The 20442-nt window shown below is 49.5% G+C and overlaps 1 protein-coding gene across 3 annotated transcripts in view; it reads left to right on the top strand.

Annotated features, from left to right (window-relative positions):
• WNT5B (Wnt family member 5B) overlaps positions 1-19926 on the top strand; it is a 101274-nt gene extending 81348 nt beyond the window's left edge. For 2 of the 3 annotated variants that reach the window (XM_046679609.1, XM_046679616.1), the window contains exons 2-5: positions 6677-6828; positions 8028-8275; positions 12913-13205; positions 18438-19926. In XM_046679609.1, the coding sequence (XP_046535565.1) occupies positions 6752-6828; positions 8028-8275; positions 12913-13205; positions 18438-18896 (1077 nt within the window). In that variant the 5' untranslated portion in view covers positions 6677-6751 and the 3' untranslated portion in view covers positions 18897-19926. Of the gene's footprint in view, positions 1-5723; positions 6130-6676; positions 6829-8027; positions 8276-12912; positions 13206-18437 lie in introns of those variants that run through there. The other variant, XM_046679601.1, reaches the window with a different exon arrangement.
• The last annotated feature ends 516 nt before the right edge of the window (positions 19927-20442 follow it).

Genomic DNA, 20442 nt, shown 5'->3' on the forward strand with positions numbered 1-20442 from the left:
TCTAGAACCTACTAGGTACCCTTGTACACTCTTCTAACTACTGGAGAGAAAATGGTGAACAAGACCATTTGCAGAGCTTATGAGGAAAGAAACAAAAACATAGATAAACAGATTAGCATGCCAGATTATGCCACATTATATTGAATGTTGTGACAAAAACATGCAAGAAGTTGGGGCTGGCCCCGTGGCCGAGTGGTTAAGTTCGCGCGCTCCGCTGCAGGCGGCCCAGTGTTTCGTTGGTTCGAATCCTGGGCGCGGACATGGCACTGCTCATCGGACCACGCTGAGGCAGCGTCCCACATGCCACAACTAGAGGAACCCACAACGAAGAATACACAACTATGTACCGGGGGGCTTTGGGGAGAAAAAGGAAAAAATAAAATCTTTAAAAAAAAAAAAAAAAACATGCAAGAAGCTAGGAAGAGAATGATGGAGGTGGGGGCCTTCTTTGAATGGGATAGTCAGGAAGGCTTCTCTGAAGGTGTGACCTCAAGGACAAAGGAGCCTGATCTGCACAGAGAGAGGGGAAACTATTCCCAGAAGTCAGCAAGGCACCAAGGGGAGATACAGGATGAGGGGGAGTAAGGAAATATATATGGGCAGTTGGGGTTTCTGGACTGTAAAAGTGAAAACCAGAGCCAGGTGGAAAGATTGGCAGGGGTCAGATTTTGAAGGACCTTGTATAATGTGGTGAGGAGTTTTCACTTCATCCTTTATGAGATGGGGAAACTTTGAAGAGTTTTAAGCACCGAAGTCACATGGTCAAATTTAAGTTTTAAAAAGAGCTCCTTGGTAGCTGTATTCATTGAAAGGTAATACAATTTTATGCTGTCACAGCACGGTCTTCTCTTGCTGAGGACGTAGTCCTTTGGTCAATTTCTCTGTTATGAGTGATCTAAAACTTCTTTCTACTTTCTCCCCAAACTTTGCATTTCTTCGCGTAACCCCTCTGCTGCTTCCGTCTGCCACTGTCTCGCCTGAGCCCTCACACCACACCAGGGTCCGTCTTCCTACACCTTTATCTCTTGGCTTCGTTTGTCCTTTCCATCCGCAAATAAACATGAACGCCAGCTCTCTAAAACTATGATTCCATTTTAATTTCTCCAGCTTTAAGCAGCTTGACCTATTAAGAAGTTTGGCTTTTTTTCCCCCACAAGACTGTGTGTGTTTATACTAGTAACTTTGCAACCAGCAAAGTTTTTATAAACAAATGTTTTCTATGAATATTTCTTTTTGTGCTGCTTCCTATAAACCAGGATGTTGTTTTCTGACAGTGTTCCCCTTTACAGCCTTCCTAATGGGGCAATGGTGAAAAGAAGCAAAGCAAAACGGTTCTATGCTTATGTTCCAGAGTCAGAGAGGAGCTACCAAGCATGTGATAGATTTACCTGTGTCTGGGGAAGAGTAGAAAGATCTGTATTCCAAACCAGGGTCTACCATTCACTTGCTGTATGAGCAAGTTATTTAACCTCTTTACACCTTAGTGTCCTTCTATTCAGTGAGGACAATGATGGCATATACCACATAGAATTTTAGTGAAGATAAGATGAGAAAAATGGATGGAAAACACTTGTCTCAGTGCGTGTGGTAGGGTGCTGAATAAATGTTCACTAATATGAGGTCTTGCCGCTGGTTGTCAACCAAGAGCCATTTATTATTGCCTAGTAAAACTATGCTAGGCCCAGTGGGGCATGGAGAGAAAGTAGGAGAGAGAAGTTTGCACCTTCAGGAAACTTTGGGTCTAGTGGAGAAGTAAGAAATCCATGCAGTAACAAGGCAGCATGTCTGGGATAGGGCAGTATAGACTAGATCCCTGTGCTCGTGAATGCTAAGGAAATCCCAAGTAAATGGAAAAATTCTCATGGCGTTGGATTAATCAAGGGCAGTTTTACAGAGGAAATGAACCTTGAGCGCGGACCTGAAAGGAGTTTAACATTTGGATTGCAGAAGAGGAGAAGCATCTCTGGGAAGAGGATCAGAATGACGTCTTGTGGGGGAAAGCAAGGCTTGTTCTACGGATGAGTAGGAGACTGTAAAAGAGATCCCATAGTGGGAAATTCAGGAAAAGAATGACAGGGAAAATGAGGCCAAGGTGGGAAGATTGGAATGGTTAAAGAACCAGGAACCACTATACGTTTTCAAACAGGAATATTATGATATACACATAGTATTTTAGGAAAAATGGTGTGGGAGCTATGTGGGTGAGACCACAAAGAGCTGTTCTGCTGTTCAGGTACAAAGAGGCTGAGCACTTGAAAATGAGGAAGGAAATGAATGAACTTGACGTGCATTTGAAGAGATGTTTGTGAAGTGTTTTGAGATCCATTAGGAGTCTTTCTCTGCTCTTTATAGTGGTGGAAATGAAGTCACCAACAGGAACCAAGGCTCCGGATTACAGCTCTGTCACTCCTGCTCCTCCTCCTCCTGACCCCACCCCTCAGAAATCATCGAGCAAGAGGCCGATACTTGACAGCAATGCAGCCAGGAGTTCACAAAGGGAAGCATTCCCTTTCCAAAGGCTGCTAAGGTGGTCTACCTTGCTATGCCAGGAATGTTAACAAAATTGCAAATGTATTTTTAAATTGCACATTCACCAGCTCCACACTGGGTCACACAGTAAGAAGGAGTCAGTGGCAAGCATGAAAAGGCTCCCACCAAGGTTCTTGGTTATTTCTCGGTAGGTTTCTAGGTGTGAGGGTGCGTGTCTGGGGCGAGGGGACAGGTGTGGGATGTGACACCGTTTCCTGTGTGACTCATAGCTGCTTGAGTCCTTGGGCTCTGGGGGAAGTCAGTTCTGAACATACCAGTGTGGTGATTCTTATAAGCAGCCAGTGACCTTTGCAAGCCCTTGTCTGTGGGTTGGGGTTTTCATCTCAGGCACTGTCTGAAGGGTGTGTGGAAAGCACAAAGTTGCTAGGGTCTCAGCTCCACTTGTCCAGGTCTCTCTGCCTGCTCTCCTGTCTTTGGGCAGATGGCCACACCTCCTGAGGGAATGAAAATTGGTGACTGAGTCCAACGAGAAAAAGGAAGAGAACCTAGAGTTCCTATTTCCAAATGTGGGCCCCTTTGGTTGTGCTGGTAAAGTGGGGCAAGGCAGTCTCAGGTAAGGGCTTGGACTTGCCGCGGAAGTCTGGGATACGCAGAGAGTTCCACCCCTGCTGCTCCCATCTCCACTGTGGTTTGGAGAGCGACAGGTGGGCAGATGTTTCAGAGTATGGCTTTCCCCCAGGGCCCTAAATAATGAAAACTACTCCCCTTCTTGTTCTTTTTTTTTTTTTTTAAAGATTGGCACCTGAGCTAACAACCGTTGCCAATCTTCTTTTTTATTTTTTTCTGCTTTTTCTCCCCACATCCCCCCAGTACATAGTTGCATATTTTAGTTGTAGATCCTTCTAGTTGTGCTATGTGGGATGCCGCCTCAGCATGGCCGGATGAGCCGTGCCATGTCTGCTCCCAGGATCTGAACCCGGGAAACCCTGGGCCGCCGAAGCGGAGCACGCGAACTTAACCACTCGGCCACGGGGCCGGCCCCAACTCCCCTTATTTGTGACTTTCGTGTCCGCTTGATTTCTCCTCGTAGTATTCACTGGACCTGATATATTATGTATTTATTTGTGCACTGCCATATCCCTGGCACTTAGAGTAGAAACTGGCACATCCTAGGCCCCCAACACATGTTTGATTCATGAATTTATTGAATGAATGAACCACTGAATGAGGAATCGGAGCAGAGCAGATGTCTGACCCGCTCTTTCTGGCCTCTGGAGGGGTCCTGATGGGGAATGCTGCATCTTCTGGCCCCCTGACCTTCCAGTCACGACCAGAGAAGAAAGACCCTGGGTCCCCTCCCCCTGAACTGTGTTTGGTGTGTGTGAAATGACCCTTCTTGCAGGAAGAGGGGACTTTAGTTCTCTGAGGAAATCTGTAGTTATTAGAAAGGCAGCAGAAGGAACTCTGTCTTTCGGGTATGTGCTAGCTCTTTCTTCCTACACAAAGGAGAGCCTCCCCTGGTTAAGACCTGCCATAAAATTCACCAGTGACCCACAAACAGTGCTTTCGATGTGTCCTGCTCATTACGACCAAACCGTCAGTCCCCACGCAGTTTCTTCTGCCCCAGCCAGGTTGAGGTAAGTTTTCATTCTGCCCACAGAATGAAGCCAGTCACCAAACATTCACCTTTCTTCCTCACAGCCCTCACGAGGAAAGCGAAGAATAGAAGCGAGGGCAGAAGGCTGCCCGCCTGGGTTCTGTGACCCCCGACGGCTGGCTCATGTCTGTCTGTCAGGAGAGAGAGCATCCTCAGGGCTTGTCGGTTGGTGGGGGGAGGGGGTTCAATTTCAGGTGCCACACATCTGGAAGGCAGAGAAAGAAGCCACCGCCTGTGCCAGAGTCTTTTTTTTCTTTTTTACGTTTTTAAAATACATTTTGAATTAGCTGAGTTTGATGGAAAGCACAGGGTGGTGGAAGAGCTGCGGAGAGGGACTCCCGTCTCTGTTTATGTTATAAGGCACGAGGGGCGGGATCAGCAACGCTTAGGGAGGTTTGGCCTTAGCTCGCCTGTCCGCCTGTCACAGGGGAGTCAAAGCCACAGTGACTGTTAGCAGGCACTGACTCGTGTCCTTGGCTCAGAAACAGTGGCCCCTCAATGTGGCCTCGGTTGAACCTAGGACTTGCAGAGCCAGAAATTTCACAGGAGCCAGATGAAAGGGCGTGACCGAAGTGAGAGATGCTGGTGTGAGGGGGGATCCATGGGGAGAAGTGTCACCAGTTGAGGGAAAGAACTCAGCTATCTGGTGGAAACGTGTGAGGATATATGGTGGGGTGAGGAGTAGGGGTTTGCAGGAGGGGTGGTGGTGGGGATGGGGGGGTGGGAGGGAGATAGACCACAGGGCATAGGGGCAGGTCATACTCTTCAGTCCCCAAGAAGGACTGGTAGGTGGAGTTGAGGATGTTTGGACAAGGAAACTCTTTGAAGCTTTTCTCTCGTCCTCCTTACTCTGGACCTGGTCCCCTCCCCTCCATAAAGCCATTAGCTTCTGGGGCCAGCCCTATCTCTGCTCCATCTCTCTTGGTTCCAGTCGGTGCATTCACAGACCTCCTGCCCTGAGGGACGGGGAGGATTTATGGGGGGTAGAGGGAGGAGGAGGCGGGGGCATCCTTTGGAGGAGGAGAGGTCTGTTAGGAAAGTTGGGTGTGGGGAGCAGTTAGTCGGCCTGGCTAGAGGCCGGATCATTTCCGAGCTGGCTCTGCATGACAAAGGGAAAGGAGCAAGTTTCTTCTTTGATCTGCCCCCTGCCGGCCCCACACACCTGCCTGTTGGTGCCCCTGCCCCAGCTGAGACCTCAAGAAGAAAAACCAAAAGGGGGTGGGGAACAGGCTGTGGCCCAGCTTCCCTGGATCCTGCTCAGGCGACCTTCCTCTCTTGGTGGCCTCAGGACAAAAATATCTCCTAGGCTGATGACCCAAATCACCTGCCGCCCCCTCCCGGAGAGCCTGGAAACCCAGAAGCGTGGGAGCAGCGCGGTGAGATGGGGTGGGGGCAGCTTGGAGCACGAGTGTGAGTGTGTGTCTGCGTGTGTAAGGTTGGAGGGGCTAAGGGGTCATGGGAAGAAGACTCACGGGGGATGTGGGGTCAAGCCCTGGATGGGAAGCTAGTGAAGAAATGAGGTGGGAGTGAGGAGGAGGAGGCATGTTTTTATAGACTTGCTCTAGGATCCAGAAGCATGGATTTTCCATGTTTTCCAGGGTTTGAGGAGAGGTGTTCTTTGGGGGATACAGGCAGAGGTGTTAGTTACGAAAAGCATATGGCGAAGATGTGGGAAGCTCTCGAGCTCCCAGGGAAGGCGTGGTTGCTTCTGGAAGACGCATCCTCGGCAGAGACCTTTGATGCAAGGGTTGCAGAGCAGGAGCTGGCCGCGTCCCCACTGCTGCTGTCCGTGCTGCTGGGAAAGGGGCTTGCAGCCACCCCTGAAGGGCCACAGAGCACAGAGGAGAGGAGGGGCCATCTCACAAGGCAGAGCTCAGCACCAGAGGTTTAGGGGCGGCGCTTTGCTCTATGCCTGCTGCATTTCTCAGAGAAGTTGCCTTGAGAAAGTGGAAAGTGCTCGCCCTTCTCCCTACTATTACCCGGTAAACAAGAGCTGGGATTGGGGAAGCTTGCTCAGAGTGAGATGGGTGCAGATGGAGAGGGAGGGCTCCTGTTTGGTTGTAGGTAAATCCAACTCACAAAAGACAGCCTGATGGTCAGAGAGAGAGAGACATCTCTGGCTGGAGTGAGAGGCAAAGGGAGGAGAGAATAGGATGGTCCTCGTTTGTTTGGATGTTCTGGAAGAAGGGCAGGTGTGCGTGGCAACAGCCAAAGCAGCTTCCTAAGTGCTGTGTGGAGCGCACCCTGCTCTTGAAATGATTTGTTTTCATTCCTCTTCTCTCGTTTCTCAGCTCATTGTTTCCTTTGGAATTAGGTCCCAAGTAAAGTTCCCACAGATTTGGGTAAGAGTCATAAAGGCAACCCTGTGGTGAGAAGAGGAGGTGGGAGATGGAGGTCGAAAAGAGGCTGAATTTCTTTGGGGGAGCAGAACTTGCCGTTAGAATCCTGGAGCCCACGCTCCTCTCTCTTGGTCACCCCTTATCTGCTGCATTTCCACACTGATTCTCCCTGCACTTCTATTTTCTCCAGGGAGCCCTGTTTTGGAAGCCGTTCATCCCCGGGGTCTTCCGTTCCCCAGGGCCCTGGGGAGGGCTGAGGCCGACCATGCCCAGCCTGCTGCTGCTCGCCGCCGCCCTGCTCTCCAGCTGGGCTCAGCTTCCAGCCGAAGCCAGCTCCTGGTGGTGAGTGAGAGGGGCTGCAGTCCTCCTGTCCAACCTGCGCCTCCTTTGGTAATTGAAATGTGGAGAAGCGGTCTCTCCTTTATTCAGAGGAATCCTAAGGGCCTCTTTCATCCCCGGGAAAATAGGACAGCTCTTTTTCTCTCTGAAGCCCCCAGAGGTAAAGCTTCCCCGAGGATACAGGATTCGTTCGTTTGGCTTCTTCTCTGATTCTGTCCGTGTTCTGCTTTTCCTAGGCCTTCCTCCATCCTCATGGGTTGTTAGAAATAGCTCTTTTGTTGCTATTGGATCAATAAGAATACTGATATCCTTTTGTTTTTTGCTGGTAGGGACAAGGAAAGTAGAATTCCTATTAGAAGTCTGAAGACCAGATGAGGGATTTTCAGGATCGTGCATGGCTTTCTTTTATGTTTCTAAGACTGTTATTGCCAAGTCAACGTGGAAATGGCGGGCGCTCACCACCTGTTTTGCATGGTCTGTGCCCTGCTCACATTTTTACTCAGATGGCAACTCTACAGCCTTCTTCTCCAGTTGCCACTTTATTCTATTTGCTAGATGATGAGCAAAAGGAGAACCCCTGAATTGATAAAGAGTGGGCTAGGGGATGTGTGGGCAAGATATGGAAGTGAAAACATTTAGAAGATGTTGTGATGTATGTAAATTGGACTCTATTTTAAAGGCGTAAGGGGAGTTGTGTCTAAAGGAATTGATTGCTTTCCACCACCTGTCCTGTCCTTGCACCAAAGTGAACTGACCCCTCCTACTGCTGGAATAAGGCCTGCGCTCTCCTGGGGAGGTTTGCTCTTTCTGCCCTCGGCCTCAAATGAATATCCTGCTCTATCTATCGCCTTCTCTGCCTGCCCCCCATTCCTTAAGACCCAGTTCACACTCTGGCCATCTCCTTAAAAAAGCTTCGCCTCAGCTGTAAGAGCCTTTTCCCTTTCTGATCACTATGGATCCAGAAGCTCAAGTCTGTCTTAGGCATTTGACATCTCATATGTCATCTGTGTTCATGCCTCAGTTTCCCTACAATGCCCTTTGAAGGCAGGGACTGTTTTTAATAATTTTCCTTTCCAAGCCCTTAGTACAGGGCCTTGTACATAGAAAGCACTGGGTAAATGTGTCGAATGCATGACTAACAGCTGCACTCAGGCGTCTGCTCACTCCTTGGCCTTTTTCCTCTTTCTGGATTGTTGCTGTAGGTCGTTAGCTATGAACCCGGTGCAGAGACCCGAGATGTTTATCATCGGTGCCCAGCCTGTGTGCAGCCAGCTTCCTGGGCTCTCCCCTGGCCAGAGAAAGCTGTGCCAATTGTACCAGGAGCACATGGCCTACATAGGGGAGGGAGCCAAGACGGGCATCAAGGAGTGCCAGTACCAGTTCCGGCAAAGGCGGTGGAACTGCAGCACTGTGGACAACACATCTGTCTTTGGGAGAGTCATGCAGATAGGTAAGAGGCCAGCAAGACAGGGCTGGCAAAAGGAACCGTGCTCACCTGGCCTGGGTGCAGGGACGCTCTCTCAGGACTGGGACAGGGAGAGGCCGTGCGAGTGTCCCAGTGGGTTCTCTCGAGCCTTGGAAGTGGTGTGCAAGGAGAGAGGGAGATGCATACAGGAAGCAGTCTTAGATAACGTGTGAACCGCACAACCGGGCGCTCAGCTGGCTCCTTGCCTCCAGCTCGAGCTGTGTGGGGCACCCTGCATGTGACTCATTCGGGCTGGGCTCGGAACATCTGAGCTGCGTTAGAGTGGAATAGGAAACCCGCCCACCACTACTGCCCTTCGTCTCTTTTGAGAGCCTTGGGCAGAGAACCGAAAATTGCAGCCCTGAAGTAGGATTTTTGCCTCTTCCCCTTGGACCCTGAGAGAGGGAGAAACTTTGGGCCAAATTGGTGATAGCTGTCATTAACCCAACCCTGATCCAGTCCTGGCTTTTTCATTTGAAAGGGGATGTGTGTGAAAGTGGGGGAAGGGTCAGACTGGAGAAGAAAGCCTCTTCCCAAATTCTAGTCCTTTCCCCTCTCGCACTCCTGGTCTAGGATTCTTTGGCTACCCTCTTGCTTAGATGGAGGTGTGATCTGGGGTCTAATTGTTTTGGGTCCTTTTGAAATGCAATCCTTGCCTCCCTGGCAAGAAATTGAGAAATCCGGCCCCATTCTACTGGGTCTTATTCCCAGGGCCATAAAAGGAAGGTGTTAGAGCACTGTATTCCCTGTCTCACATTCTCCCAGAACAGCTTCCCCTCCAAAGGCGGCATTCTGTGGTTATCTAAGGCTGGGGCTTTCCCAAAGTACGATGTAGCTGGGGGTGTGGGGGACTTGGAGATCCCGCGCCCCTCTGTTATGCAGGACACTTGGGTGGCCCCTCCCTGCCCCTGCCCCCTACTGAGAAGCAGCACCAGGGGAAAGGACGCAGAACCTCACTTCTCGTCCTTCCTTCAGTGCCAACTCAAGGTCCATTAAAGGAATGCTCATTCTTCCTGGGCAACTTCCCAAAAGGATGGACTTGGGGATTCCGTGGGATTTGTTCATAATTTATCAATTCTTCTCAGATATACTTAGTATCTGTCTTCCTCATAAAAGTCTTGGTCAGCAGCACTCCCTGCCCTGGGTTTCAGGTGAGGAAACGAGGGTGGCCCAGCTGTAGACACAGGCATCTCCCAGTCGCTTTAAGGGAACTACTGTGTATTTGGGACCTTATGTATGCCTGATGTTGGCTAGATCCTTTTCATGTGTTATTTTGTTTGAGTGAAGACCAAAAAGTGAGGCTTTACTTTAGGAAAGAGAGGGGTGGTCAGGGGCAGAAACTTGCTGGGTACAGATTTGCCTGGCGGAGTGGCTTGTGAGAGCAGATCCCACCAGTCTCCCTGTACCCTATTCTGTTACAGATGCAACCCTTCTCCTTGCCTTATTTCCACCGTTCCATTTTGTAGCTTCCCTGCAGGCTATGCTACCTGGGAAGCTGTCCTCCATTACTCCCCCGGGGCCCAGCTGGCTCCTGGTGAGTCCTCTCACTGCTATCTTGCGTATGACTTCTGGAAGATTCCTTCCTTCTTTGAAGCTGCCGCCAAAGTCCACCACCAGAGGGCAGCAGAGCCGGTTAGAGGGAGCCATTGGCACTTCACCCAGCCTGGGCCCAGGGGAACATGGGGGCACCTTCCTGGTAGTTGGGCTACCATGGAACAGACGGCATGAGATTGTCCTGCTGTCTCCTTGTAGGGGAAGCTGCAAGATCTCTCGCATAGCTCCATGGCTGCTGGTTTATTAGCCTGTATCCTTGAGATGGTTTGAGTTTCCACTCTGAATTGTTTCACGTATAAAGAAGCCCCCTGCATTGCTTATCCATTCCAAAACCCTGAGTTGTCTCTTGCTTGCTGAGAACAGCACTAGTATTCTGTACCAGAGACCCAGATGCTGCCTCGGCAAGGCAGAGCTGCTTGCATGCCTTGCCTGATGATGCCCGCAACCCACAGAGGCAGACAGAGTGACTAAGAGGCAGCTAATTCACGTGAGGACAGACTGGATCCCAACAACGGTGAGAGGCTAGGACCGTAGGGCATATAACATCTGCAATATTATGCTCAGCTCCAGGAACATTATTTTAAGAGGCAATTCTGAGAGGGGTGCTTCAGCTCTGAAAAGCATGGTCGCTAAAGAATGGTAGAAGAAATCAGACATATGAAGCTTGGAAAAGAGAAAACAGAAAAGGTATATTAGTTGTTTTCAAATACTGAAGGGCTCTCAGATGGCAAAGGGATGAGACAGCATGGCTCCAGCGGGCGGAGTCAGAGGAAGGTATATTTCAGCTTAAAATAAAGGCAATTAGAGTCATTTAAAAAAAGGTGGAATGGTACCCCAACCTAATCTCTGAGGAATGTTGTAAAAGGATTGCTGACAGTGGCTGGAATGCAGATCTAGGCTGCAGCTTCAGAGGCTCCTTCCTGTCCCAGGATGCCAGGTCATGAGTCCCTGAAAGAGACGCGCAGTTCCTCCTCCCTAAGAGCCTCTTGGCCATCTTGCCCTCTCAGGAGCTCGCACCCATCGTCTGGCTCTAGACCTGACAGATCCCTGGTCTCTAGCTGTGGTTCAGCACTGGCTCAAATGTCCGTCCTGATGGCTGAAGCATGAGTGTGACTGCCTGCGTCACCCGGGTTTTTCTTGTGCCGCTCCTAGTCCACACCTGACCAGAAGCTGACCCCTGGTTAGTTGAGAAAAACTGACTTGCCCAGTGTGGTCTGGTTGTAGATGTCGCTGTGTCGCACCTAGATAATCAAAAAGTAGGTAAGGTGGGAGATCTCTCTAGACCTATTACTGATTGCAGACTGCTTCTCTCTCCGCCTGCCAAGGCAGGGTTGTGGGTGTCTACTTCTGACCATGGAGACGCAGGAGAGGAGGCCACGGGGAGCAGAAGACTCTGGCTGGTTTAGTAGCTGAGATCAGGATTGAATCTGCGTTTCCCACTAAGAACCACTCCCTTCCCTCCATACCCGAGTCCATATGAGTATTGTTTATTATTTCCTATAACAGCTTTATTGAAATATAATTCACGTGCCATACAATTCACCATTTTAAAGTGCACAGTTCCATGTATGTTCACAAGATCATGCAACCATCACCACTTTCTAGTTCCAGCACATTTTCATAACCCTATAAAGAAATTGCATACCCATTAGTAGGCACTCTCCGTCTCTCCCCACTCCTCCCCACACCCTAGGCAACCACTAATCTTTCTGTCTCTATGAATTTTCATGTTATCAAAGTGATATAAACAGGATCAGACAATACGTGGCCTTTGTATTTGCTTCAATACAGATACAAAATGCTAAGTGGCTCACTGAGCATAATTATTTCAAGCTTCACCCATGTTGTAGCATGTGCCAAGACTTTACTACTTGTTATGCCTGAATAACATTCCATTGTATGGATAATACCACTTTTTATTTACCCATCCATCTGCTGATGGACAATATGGGTTGTTTCCACTTTTTGGCTATTATGAAATAATGTCCAATAAACATTCATGTGTAAGTTTTTGTGTGGATATATGTTTTCATTTATCTTGGATTTGTTCTTAGGAGTGGAATTGCTGGGTCATGTGGTGATTCCATGTTTAACCTTTTGAGGAGCTTCCAGACTGTTCTCCGAAGCAGCTGCACAAGTTAATGTTCTCACCAGCAGGACGTGAGGGGTCCAGTTTTTCCATATCCTTACCAACTTATCATGTACATTTTTGATTATAGCCATCCTCATGGGTGTGAGGTCATGTCTCATTATGATTTTGCTTTGAATTTCCCTGGTGGCTCAGTAGTATTTTTTATAAACACTTTTATTGAAGTAGAACACACATCATATGAGCTTTTAAGCAGCTCACTACAGCAATAAAGAGGAACACAGTTCAGATTTTCTCCTGGAAATGATCAGGATATTCAGAGAGACCCTGCTGAGTGTCCTGGAGATGTGGTTCCCCAGTGCTCTCCAACGAGGAGGCAGCGTTCACCCTGTAGAGGACAGAGGGAAACAGCTTGGATGGTGCTAGACATTGTAATTCTAGTTCGCCTTCTGCTGCTGATCTCTGCCACTGTCCAGCTAGATAACGGCAGCAATAAAAAAAGACAGATGTGTGGCTCATGGAGTGGTGAGAAATCGGTGTGGTGAGGGAGATGTTTTTGCTAACATAAAGAGTCCTGCTATCGGTCCCATGATTTCTGCTCACTCTCATTCTGTTTGTCCCACATGTTCCATAAATTCTTTAATGCCCACTCTTCCTTCCGTTGCGGTCTGCCTCCTAGGAATCTACTGGTCGTGTAAACGTCTGTGGAATGGATGTTAGTGCAGGCCAGCCCTGGAGGGAGTCATTATATGCTGTGTGTTCAGAGGGCAGAGGAGGCACATTTCAGCTCGTTATCAAGAGAAGTTTCTCCCCATTGAGGCATGGGCAGTGAAAGGTGCTCCCTCCTGACACTGTTTCCCGTCCTGGGAGAGCTACCGCCCAGCTGATGGTTCCGGGTCCAGAGGAGGCAGAGGGAAAGGAAAGGCCCTGCTACAGAGTTGACCTCCTTCTCTCCCGCCTCTCTTGCCTTCTCTTGCAGGGAGCCGAGAGACCGCCTTCACCTACGCAGTGAGTGCTGCAGGGGTGGTGAACGCCATCAGCCGGGCTTGCCGCGAGGGTGAGCTCTCCACTTGCGGCTGCAGCCGGACAGCACGGCCCAAGGATCTTCCCCGGGACTGGCTGTGGGGTGGCTGTGGGGACAATGTGGAGTATGGCTACCGCTTTGCTAAGGAGTTTGTGGATGCCCGGGAGCGGGAGAAGAACTTTGCCAAAGGGTCTGAGGAGCAGGGCCGAGTGCTCATGAACCTGCAGAACAACGAGGCGGGTCGAAGGGTAAGCTGGACCTCCCTGCACCTCCACACACACCGTAGACCGGCTGGGCTGCTCCTGGGCTGAGCCAGAGCCAGGGCCTGGCCATCAAGGAGGGGAGCTGGTCTGACCACAGAGGTTCTTACCTACAGCTGCTGCCTAGATGCCCACATTGAACTCATCGCTTTCAAAAGGCTCCATTTCCCAAGGGCACTTGTCCTTGTGCACTTGTCATTGTCTTAACCTTATTTATTTCTCCACAGGACATCTGTCCCTATAGGACTTGGGTGCAGCCTTATGATCAGAGTTCCAGACATAGGGAGTGGAGTCCTTGTCTGGACTGCTCCTCCTTTGTCATTTGGACAGACAGATGATTAGAAGTTTGGGCCATTAGACTTAGTCTAGGGTTTATGGTTTGTTGGGGGTTCAGGTAAAACCAGCGCTGACTTTTAAGAGCTGCTATCGTACGTATCCAGAAACCCAGTCCAAAAGCACATTCAAGTGCTAATGGCAAACACTTCTATGCTAGGAGTTTTAAACGTAAGTGGAAGTGTGAAAGACAACCATCTTTTGAAGGCTAAGGTAGACAGCCTCACCAATCTCATGTAAGATGTGACTGTCTCTGAGCCTCCATCTCAGTAGAAACTGCCATAGAGGTTTTGAGGTGAGCTAGGTTTACTGTGTGTGCAGAGCACACCTAGGCAGCAGCGTTAGCTTCCTTTCTGGTGTGCTGAGGGGCATGTGCCCTCTCTGCCTGCACCCTGCTCAGGAAGACGCCACCTCTGAGCACAGGCTCTGGCCTCCTCTTTCCTTTGCTGCCCCAGCGTGGTCTGCCTCTGCCGCAGGAAACTGGAGGGCTCCCCCAGTGTATCCAGTGTGGAGGCGAGTGTGGATGGCCATCCAGTTCCCCCTCTAGAGAAGTCTGACATCTGAGTGTTGGGTGGTGGCAAAGGGCCGGGGAACCACAGACCTCTCAGGAAACAACAGAGACTTCTTTCTGGGAATGTTGTCCACACTCAGGTCTGTGTCAAGCAGCTGGCTCGGGGGCCCGGGCAAGGTGCTATAGTGAGACCAAAAACGGACTAATGAAAAAATGAGAATGGCAGTTTCTTGAGAAGAAGTAAATTCAGAAATTTGATGTTGCTTCATTACTGATTCAGTAACAGGATGTGCATCTATTTCTGAACATGTGTTTATATATCAGGTTTTTAAAAAGATTAACTCATGTTTCATGGGAGCACATTTCAAATACATGGAATTGGGAATGTCTGTTATATGAATTGGGATTGTGTGATGTTGGCTTGGTAGAACACAGCACACTTGCTTGTGTCAATCAGCATCATCAATAGTACGATGTCAAGCAGAAATTAGAATTGGGGGCCGGCCCGGTGGCGCAGCGGTTAAGTGCACACGTTCGACTTCGGCGGCCCAGGTTCGCCGGTTCGGATCCCGGGTGCGGACGTGGCACCGCTTGGCAAGCCATGCTGTGGTAGGCATCACACATATAAAGTAGAGGAAGATGGGCATGGATGTTAGCTCAGGGCCAGTCTTCCTCAGCAAAAAGAGGAGGATTGGCAGCAGATGTTAGCTCAGGGCTAATCTTCCTCAAAAAAAAAAAAAAGAAAGAAATTAGAATTGGTCCTTTGCACAGTGTCTTTCTTACATATCTCATACTTGGAGGCTAGTTTTGTTTAGCCAGATATGAGTGTGAGTGCGTTGGGGGGTGGTGTCGATCTACGGCAGTGTTAGGAGTTCTGTGGTTTGTGTGGTGTAAACCAGGGCAAAGAGACCAGAGCCATCCTGGATTGACCTTCTACCCTGAAGGAGCTGCCTCACTCTCCTAGGGCTTTCTTTCTATTTGCCAGTCCATTTGCCAGTCTTTGGGTGTCTAAGCATGAGGAATACAGAAAGATTGGTGGAAAAGGTTAAGATCTGCAATTTATCTCCTGAATGCCCCAATTCTATCCATTTTTCAAGATCGCAGTTCCAATACCACCTGCTCCTTAAAATCTTCCCCTCCCTGCTAATTGCAGTCTCTGCGTCTGCACTGCCCCAGAGCATTTTATACTTTCCTTACGGTGTTGCTTCCTCCACCTCGTCTTGTTGGCTGTGCGTCTTATTGGTTGTGCGTTTCTGAGGACATGGATCGCCATCTGAGCTCTTTGCAGCAGCTCTCACTGTGCCTGCCATGGGTGGGTGCATGTGAACATGCAGAGGGAAGTTCCCATATTGCCTCCGAGTAAGAGTCAGGGGTCAAATTCACGGAAGGCTGTTCCCTGTCTCTGCTTGCTGTCGTTGGGGCATTGTGGCAGATGTGGAGGTGACTAGGCATTCATCCTAATCTGGGCCTCATTTCAGTCACAGTCTTGACCCCACTTCTGCTGGCTCCTCATTTTATTGCCCTTAATTGTTTGTTTGTTTGTGCTCAGCCCTTATCTTGGCAGCGCCTTCCCCTCCATCTGCCTCTCCCGCTTACCCACCCTCCCTGTCTTCCTCTGTCTGTCTCCCTGTCTCCGGCTCCCTTCCTCCAGTCTCCACACCTCTTCCATAGCCCTTTATCTCTCCCTTTGCCTCTGTCGGCTCCAGATTGGGAATTCCTGTCCCTCTCTAGTTTTTATCCTCTCTCCAAGGAACAGGGCTCTGCCATCAATCACCATCTGAGGCTAAAGGTACTCCCCACCCACCTCCTCACACCTACACAAGAAGTTTCTCAAGGAAGGACTAAGTAGTAGCAGGGATTGAAAATTCCCTGGACTAGTATTTTACAACTAGATTTATTTTTTCTTTTCTTTTCTTTTCTTTTCTTTTTTTTTTTTTCTGAGGAAGATTAGCCCTGAGCTAACATCTGCTGCCAATCCTCCTCTTTTTGCAGAGGAAGACCGGCCCTCAGCTAACATCGTGCCCATCTTCCTCTACTTTATATGTGGGACGCCTGTCACAGCATGGCTTGCCAAGCAGTGCCATGTCTGCACCCAGGATCCGAACCATCGAACCCCAGGCGGTCAAAGCAGAATGTGCAAACTTAACCGCTGCGCCACTGGGCCGGCCCCCAGATTTCTTTTTTAAATAGAATATCTGGGATCTGATATCTTGACCACAGAGTAAATCTTGGGCATATTTACAAGGAACTTCTCCTGGCTTTTAAGAGTGTCTAGTAACTCCGTTTTAGATATTGATGGCAAGACCCATGGGTAGATACTGCCTTGTCACTCAAGGGCTTCTAAGCATGTTCCAGATAAAAGTTGCCTAATTCTTGTGGCCTTCCTGTCACTTACCAAGGTCAGTCACACCATTAGATAGATGTTGAAGATGGACTTAGCGGGGGCTTTGCCAGGGAGCAAAATGTACAACCAGGAAAATTTTAAAAACATCTTATTGCTTTTTCAGTTAGCAGGAAAGGCCAAAAATTAGGATTTTTCCCCCTTCTACAAGTGGAGCTTATATAGATTATCAATAGTAAAATATTTTAAAATATGAATATTGCTGTCTCTACAATGTCTTCCTTCCTAGAGGAAAGGTGGAATGAATGTCTCACTGGCAAGGGTCCGTGACCCTCTGCTTCTGGAGTTGTTTTCCTAAACTTCCTATCCTTACTCTGTGAGTCTTGCTTTGACTCCCTTTCCCCAGATCTCCCTCAGTGTTTGCTCCCAGTGGAGATGCTTATCCTGTCCCCCTTAGTCACTTAGCGGCAGGGTACACAGTTTTACGCCCTTAAAGCTTCCTCTTCCAGCAGCGCCAGATGCCTGACATCCCTCTCTAAACCAAGGACCATTTCCAGAGGAATGTCAGGCTCCAGCTCAGACCTGGGGGATTTGTGCCAGAAGGATAATTGCAGGCCCTGTCTTTGAAGTGCCTGTTGGAATGGGGTGTCGCTTCCTTTATGCTGTGGGCCTGGAGCTGCCAGCCAAGGGCTGGTGCCTTTAACCTTGGGGAGGAGCCTTCCTTCCTCCTCCCCCCTAAGCTGTGTTTAGGCTCCAAGACTGGAGGCGGAAGTGCTAGTCATTCGGACGCCCTTCTGGGTGGCCCTGGACAGGTTAGTGAGCCTCTCTAGAGCTTCAATTTCTCCACCATAAAGAAGTGGGAATAATTCCATACCAGAAAAAAATCAGGAAGAGTTTTGACCAAAGTAATGTGAGCTGATGATGGTTAAGCTCTTTCTTGCACCTGCAATGGTCTCTGCATAGTGCTGAATAAAGACACAATCTGGGGACTCTTGAAAAGAAATCTGAGAGAAGCCCTTGAAAAATGAGTCTCGACTCAGTTGGTGACAATAGCTGTAGCATAAGAAAATGTTCCGCAGCGGGCTTGCATTTTTCTCCTGCCATCTGCACTTCTGGGCCTGCTGCCAGGGTTATTTGACACAATGCATCAGTATGCTTTCACTGAAAAACACTTTGTAAGCAGCTTTCTGGTCTAATCTTGCTTTTAAATTTTGGTTTGGGATAACCCACGTTCAAATCCACGCCACGTTGTTGTGGTTCAGTGACTTCTGGGTGCGTTCGTTTTCAAATGCATCACCCCACAGGCCAGCCCTGGACCTGCTCTCCTACTGCCCAGGGCCACGCCCCTCTCCCTCCACGCTCACGGCCTCTCCCACGGGGTGTCTGGAGTGCGGGGGTGGAAGAAAGTGGTCTTGCTCACAAACGTCGTGGTCGTGTGGTTTACGGCGAGGCTCCTGATGACTGTGAAGTTAATGAGCGAATGTTAACGCAGAAGGAGGGACGTTGAATTCTTGGGGGATTTGGCCAGGCAGGGAGGGCTTCTGGCTCACCCGGCCGTGCCAGCAGTTTCTCTTATGGGCTTGTATGATGACCGAATTCTTTTTTCTGAGTTGTACTTAAAAGCTAGACAGCTTTTGTTGGTTTTTATTTGTTGCTTCAAACTTTGATCACCAGAGACATGTCCTTTTTTTCCCTGATGGTAAAGATGACTCATTTATTGTAACAAATGTCAAGTAATAAGAAATGGATAAAGTCAAAGGTGCAGGTGCTCCAGACGCCATCCTAGTAGCTGATCAGACAGGAGCATTGCCTCCCAGCGTTTTTCAATTTTTCTGTGTGGTGCTTTTTTTGTCTGCTTTCCATCTGAGCACCTGAGGATCCGGGAAAGATCTCTGTGTGCATTTGAAAAGTTATCACCCCCGCCTTACACACACCCCCTCAGCCCTCTTCTGTACTTGGCCTGGGGTGACCCTCACTACCCTCTTGACATCTTCCATCAAGATGCTCCTTCTTATTCCCTTCTTTCTCTCCTCAGGCTGTGTATAAAATGGCAGACATAGCCTGCAAATGCCATGGCGTCTCAGGGTCCTGCAGCCTCAAGACCTGCTGGCTCCAGCTGGCCGAGTTCCGCAAGGTGGGGGACCAGCTGAAGGAGAAATATGACAGCGCAGCTGCCATGCGCATCACCCGCAAAGGCAAGCTGGAGCTGGTCAACAGCCGCTTCAACCAGCCCACCCCGGAGGACCTGGTCTACGTGGACCCCAGCCCTGACTACTGCCTGCGCAACGAGACCACAGGCTCCCTGGGCACCCAGGGACGCCTCTGCAACAAGACCTCGGAGGGCATGGACGGCTGTGAGCTCATGTGCTGTGGCCGTGGCTACGACCAGTTCAAGAGCCTCCAGGTGGAGCGCTGCCACTGCAAGTTCCACTGGTGCTGCTTCGTGAAGTGCAAGAAGTGCACGGAGATTGTTGACCAGTACGTCTGCAAATAGCCAGGGAGGGTCCCACGCTCCCAGCCCTCTTCTCCACTCTGCCTCACAAAGTTTATATTATATAAATCTATATAAATCTATTTTATACTTGTATAAATAAATGGGTGGATGATAAATAATTAAAAGAAGAAAATGGAAAGGAAAAGCTTATTTAAGAGACGCTAGAGATCTTTGAGGGTTGGCTTTGCTGGTTCTCGACTCCCGGTGAGTGGGAGGAGGCTGCTCACCCTCCGGTGGGGACTCTCAGGGTGTAAGGACTTGGGAATATTCACTGTCGTCTCTCCACCGTGGACTTGAGGAGAGAGATGGTGGTTAGATGGAGAAGATGACTTTGTCTGGAAGTCTGGAGTCTTTGCTGCGTAGATGCCGGCCCTCTGGAAGGTGGCAGGCACTCAGCTTAATCTGTGATGTCGTCAGGGTCTTGTCCAGAATACGGATTGGTTCTGTGAGAGGCCCAGTGCTGTCTTACCCTTTCAGCTGTGTGCATACTTGCCGAGTCCACAGTTACAGGCATGAGGAGAGGTCTGATGTCATCTCTGCCCAGTGACCACGAGGGGGCCCGCACCTCCCCAGTCTCCCAGGGCTGTCTTTCCAGCAAGAATTCTTCTTCCACTGTTCACTTGCTCCTGCCACAATCCCCTCCACCATGAGGAAAGGGGGTCATTTGACCTGACGTGTCAGGAAAGACATGAACTGAATATTTGTGCCTAAGCTGCAGAAAGCCAGGTGCAAACTAGACGGAGTGAACGTTGCACTGTGCTCCCTCCCAGGGAGAGGAAACTTGTGATGCTGCTGCTGTCACCTCCTGCTTCAAGGGAGGCCTCGTGAACAACAGGATGCGTAGCTAGGTCAGGCTCGGCTGGCCTGGCGCGGTCTCTTCATCTCTCACCCAGATGTACAGCTTCTCTCTGACATTAAATCCCTTTCGGTGAAGGTTCTCTCCCTTTCCTTATTTGGACACGCAGTTATCTTTCGTGAGTCTCCTTTTATTTTTGGTCTTGTCCTTAGAACCCTGCTACACGGTGCACACATGGAAGAAGGGAAGGAATTGAGACTTTAGAGCTCAATTTGAGACAGGGGCAGAAGAATATTATGCGAATTAAGTAAGATAGTGCATTTAAGCACTGTCGCCAAGGGCTAGCACAAAGTTAAATACTCAATAAGTGGTAGCTATTAATATTACTATTACGAACAAAAGAATTCAGGGATGGAGTTTAAACCTCCCCTTTGCCGTCTTCCTCCATTTTACAGCCCCTGAGTTAACCCTGGTTCGTTCACTGGGTCCTGGGTGAAGCACCGGCTATGGGAATGCTCTCTGCAGGTGTTTATATTGCCATCTCCAGTGTTGGACTCCAGTACGTGGGGCCGGGAGAGCAAGTAAGGCAGAGCTCAGGGATCCAAGAAGGGAGATGTTATATCCTAGAAAGGGAGGAAGGAGTTACTGGGAGAGACATTGATCCAGGCTGCACTGGAGTGACTAGCCCGCAGGTGAGCCAGGAACCACATAAAGACACCAGTTGTATTCTAGAAAAGTGTATTTCTGGGG

Source organism: Equus quagga, chromosome 1 (assembly GCF_021613505.1).
Source record: "Equus quagga isolate Etosha38 chromosome 1, UCLA_HA_Equagga_1.0, whole genome shotgun sequence".
Lineage (NCBI taxonomy): Eukaryota > Metazoa > Chordata > Mammalia > Perissodactyla > Equidae > Equus > Equus quagga.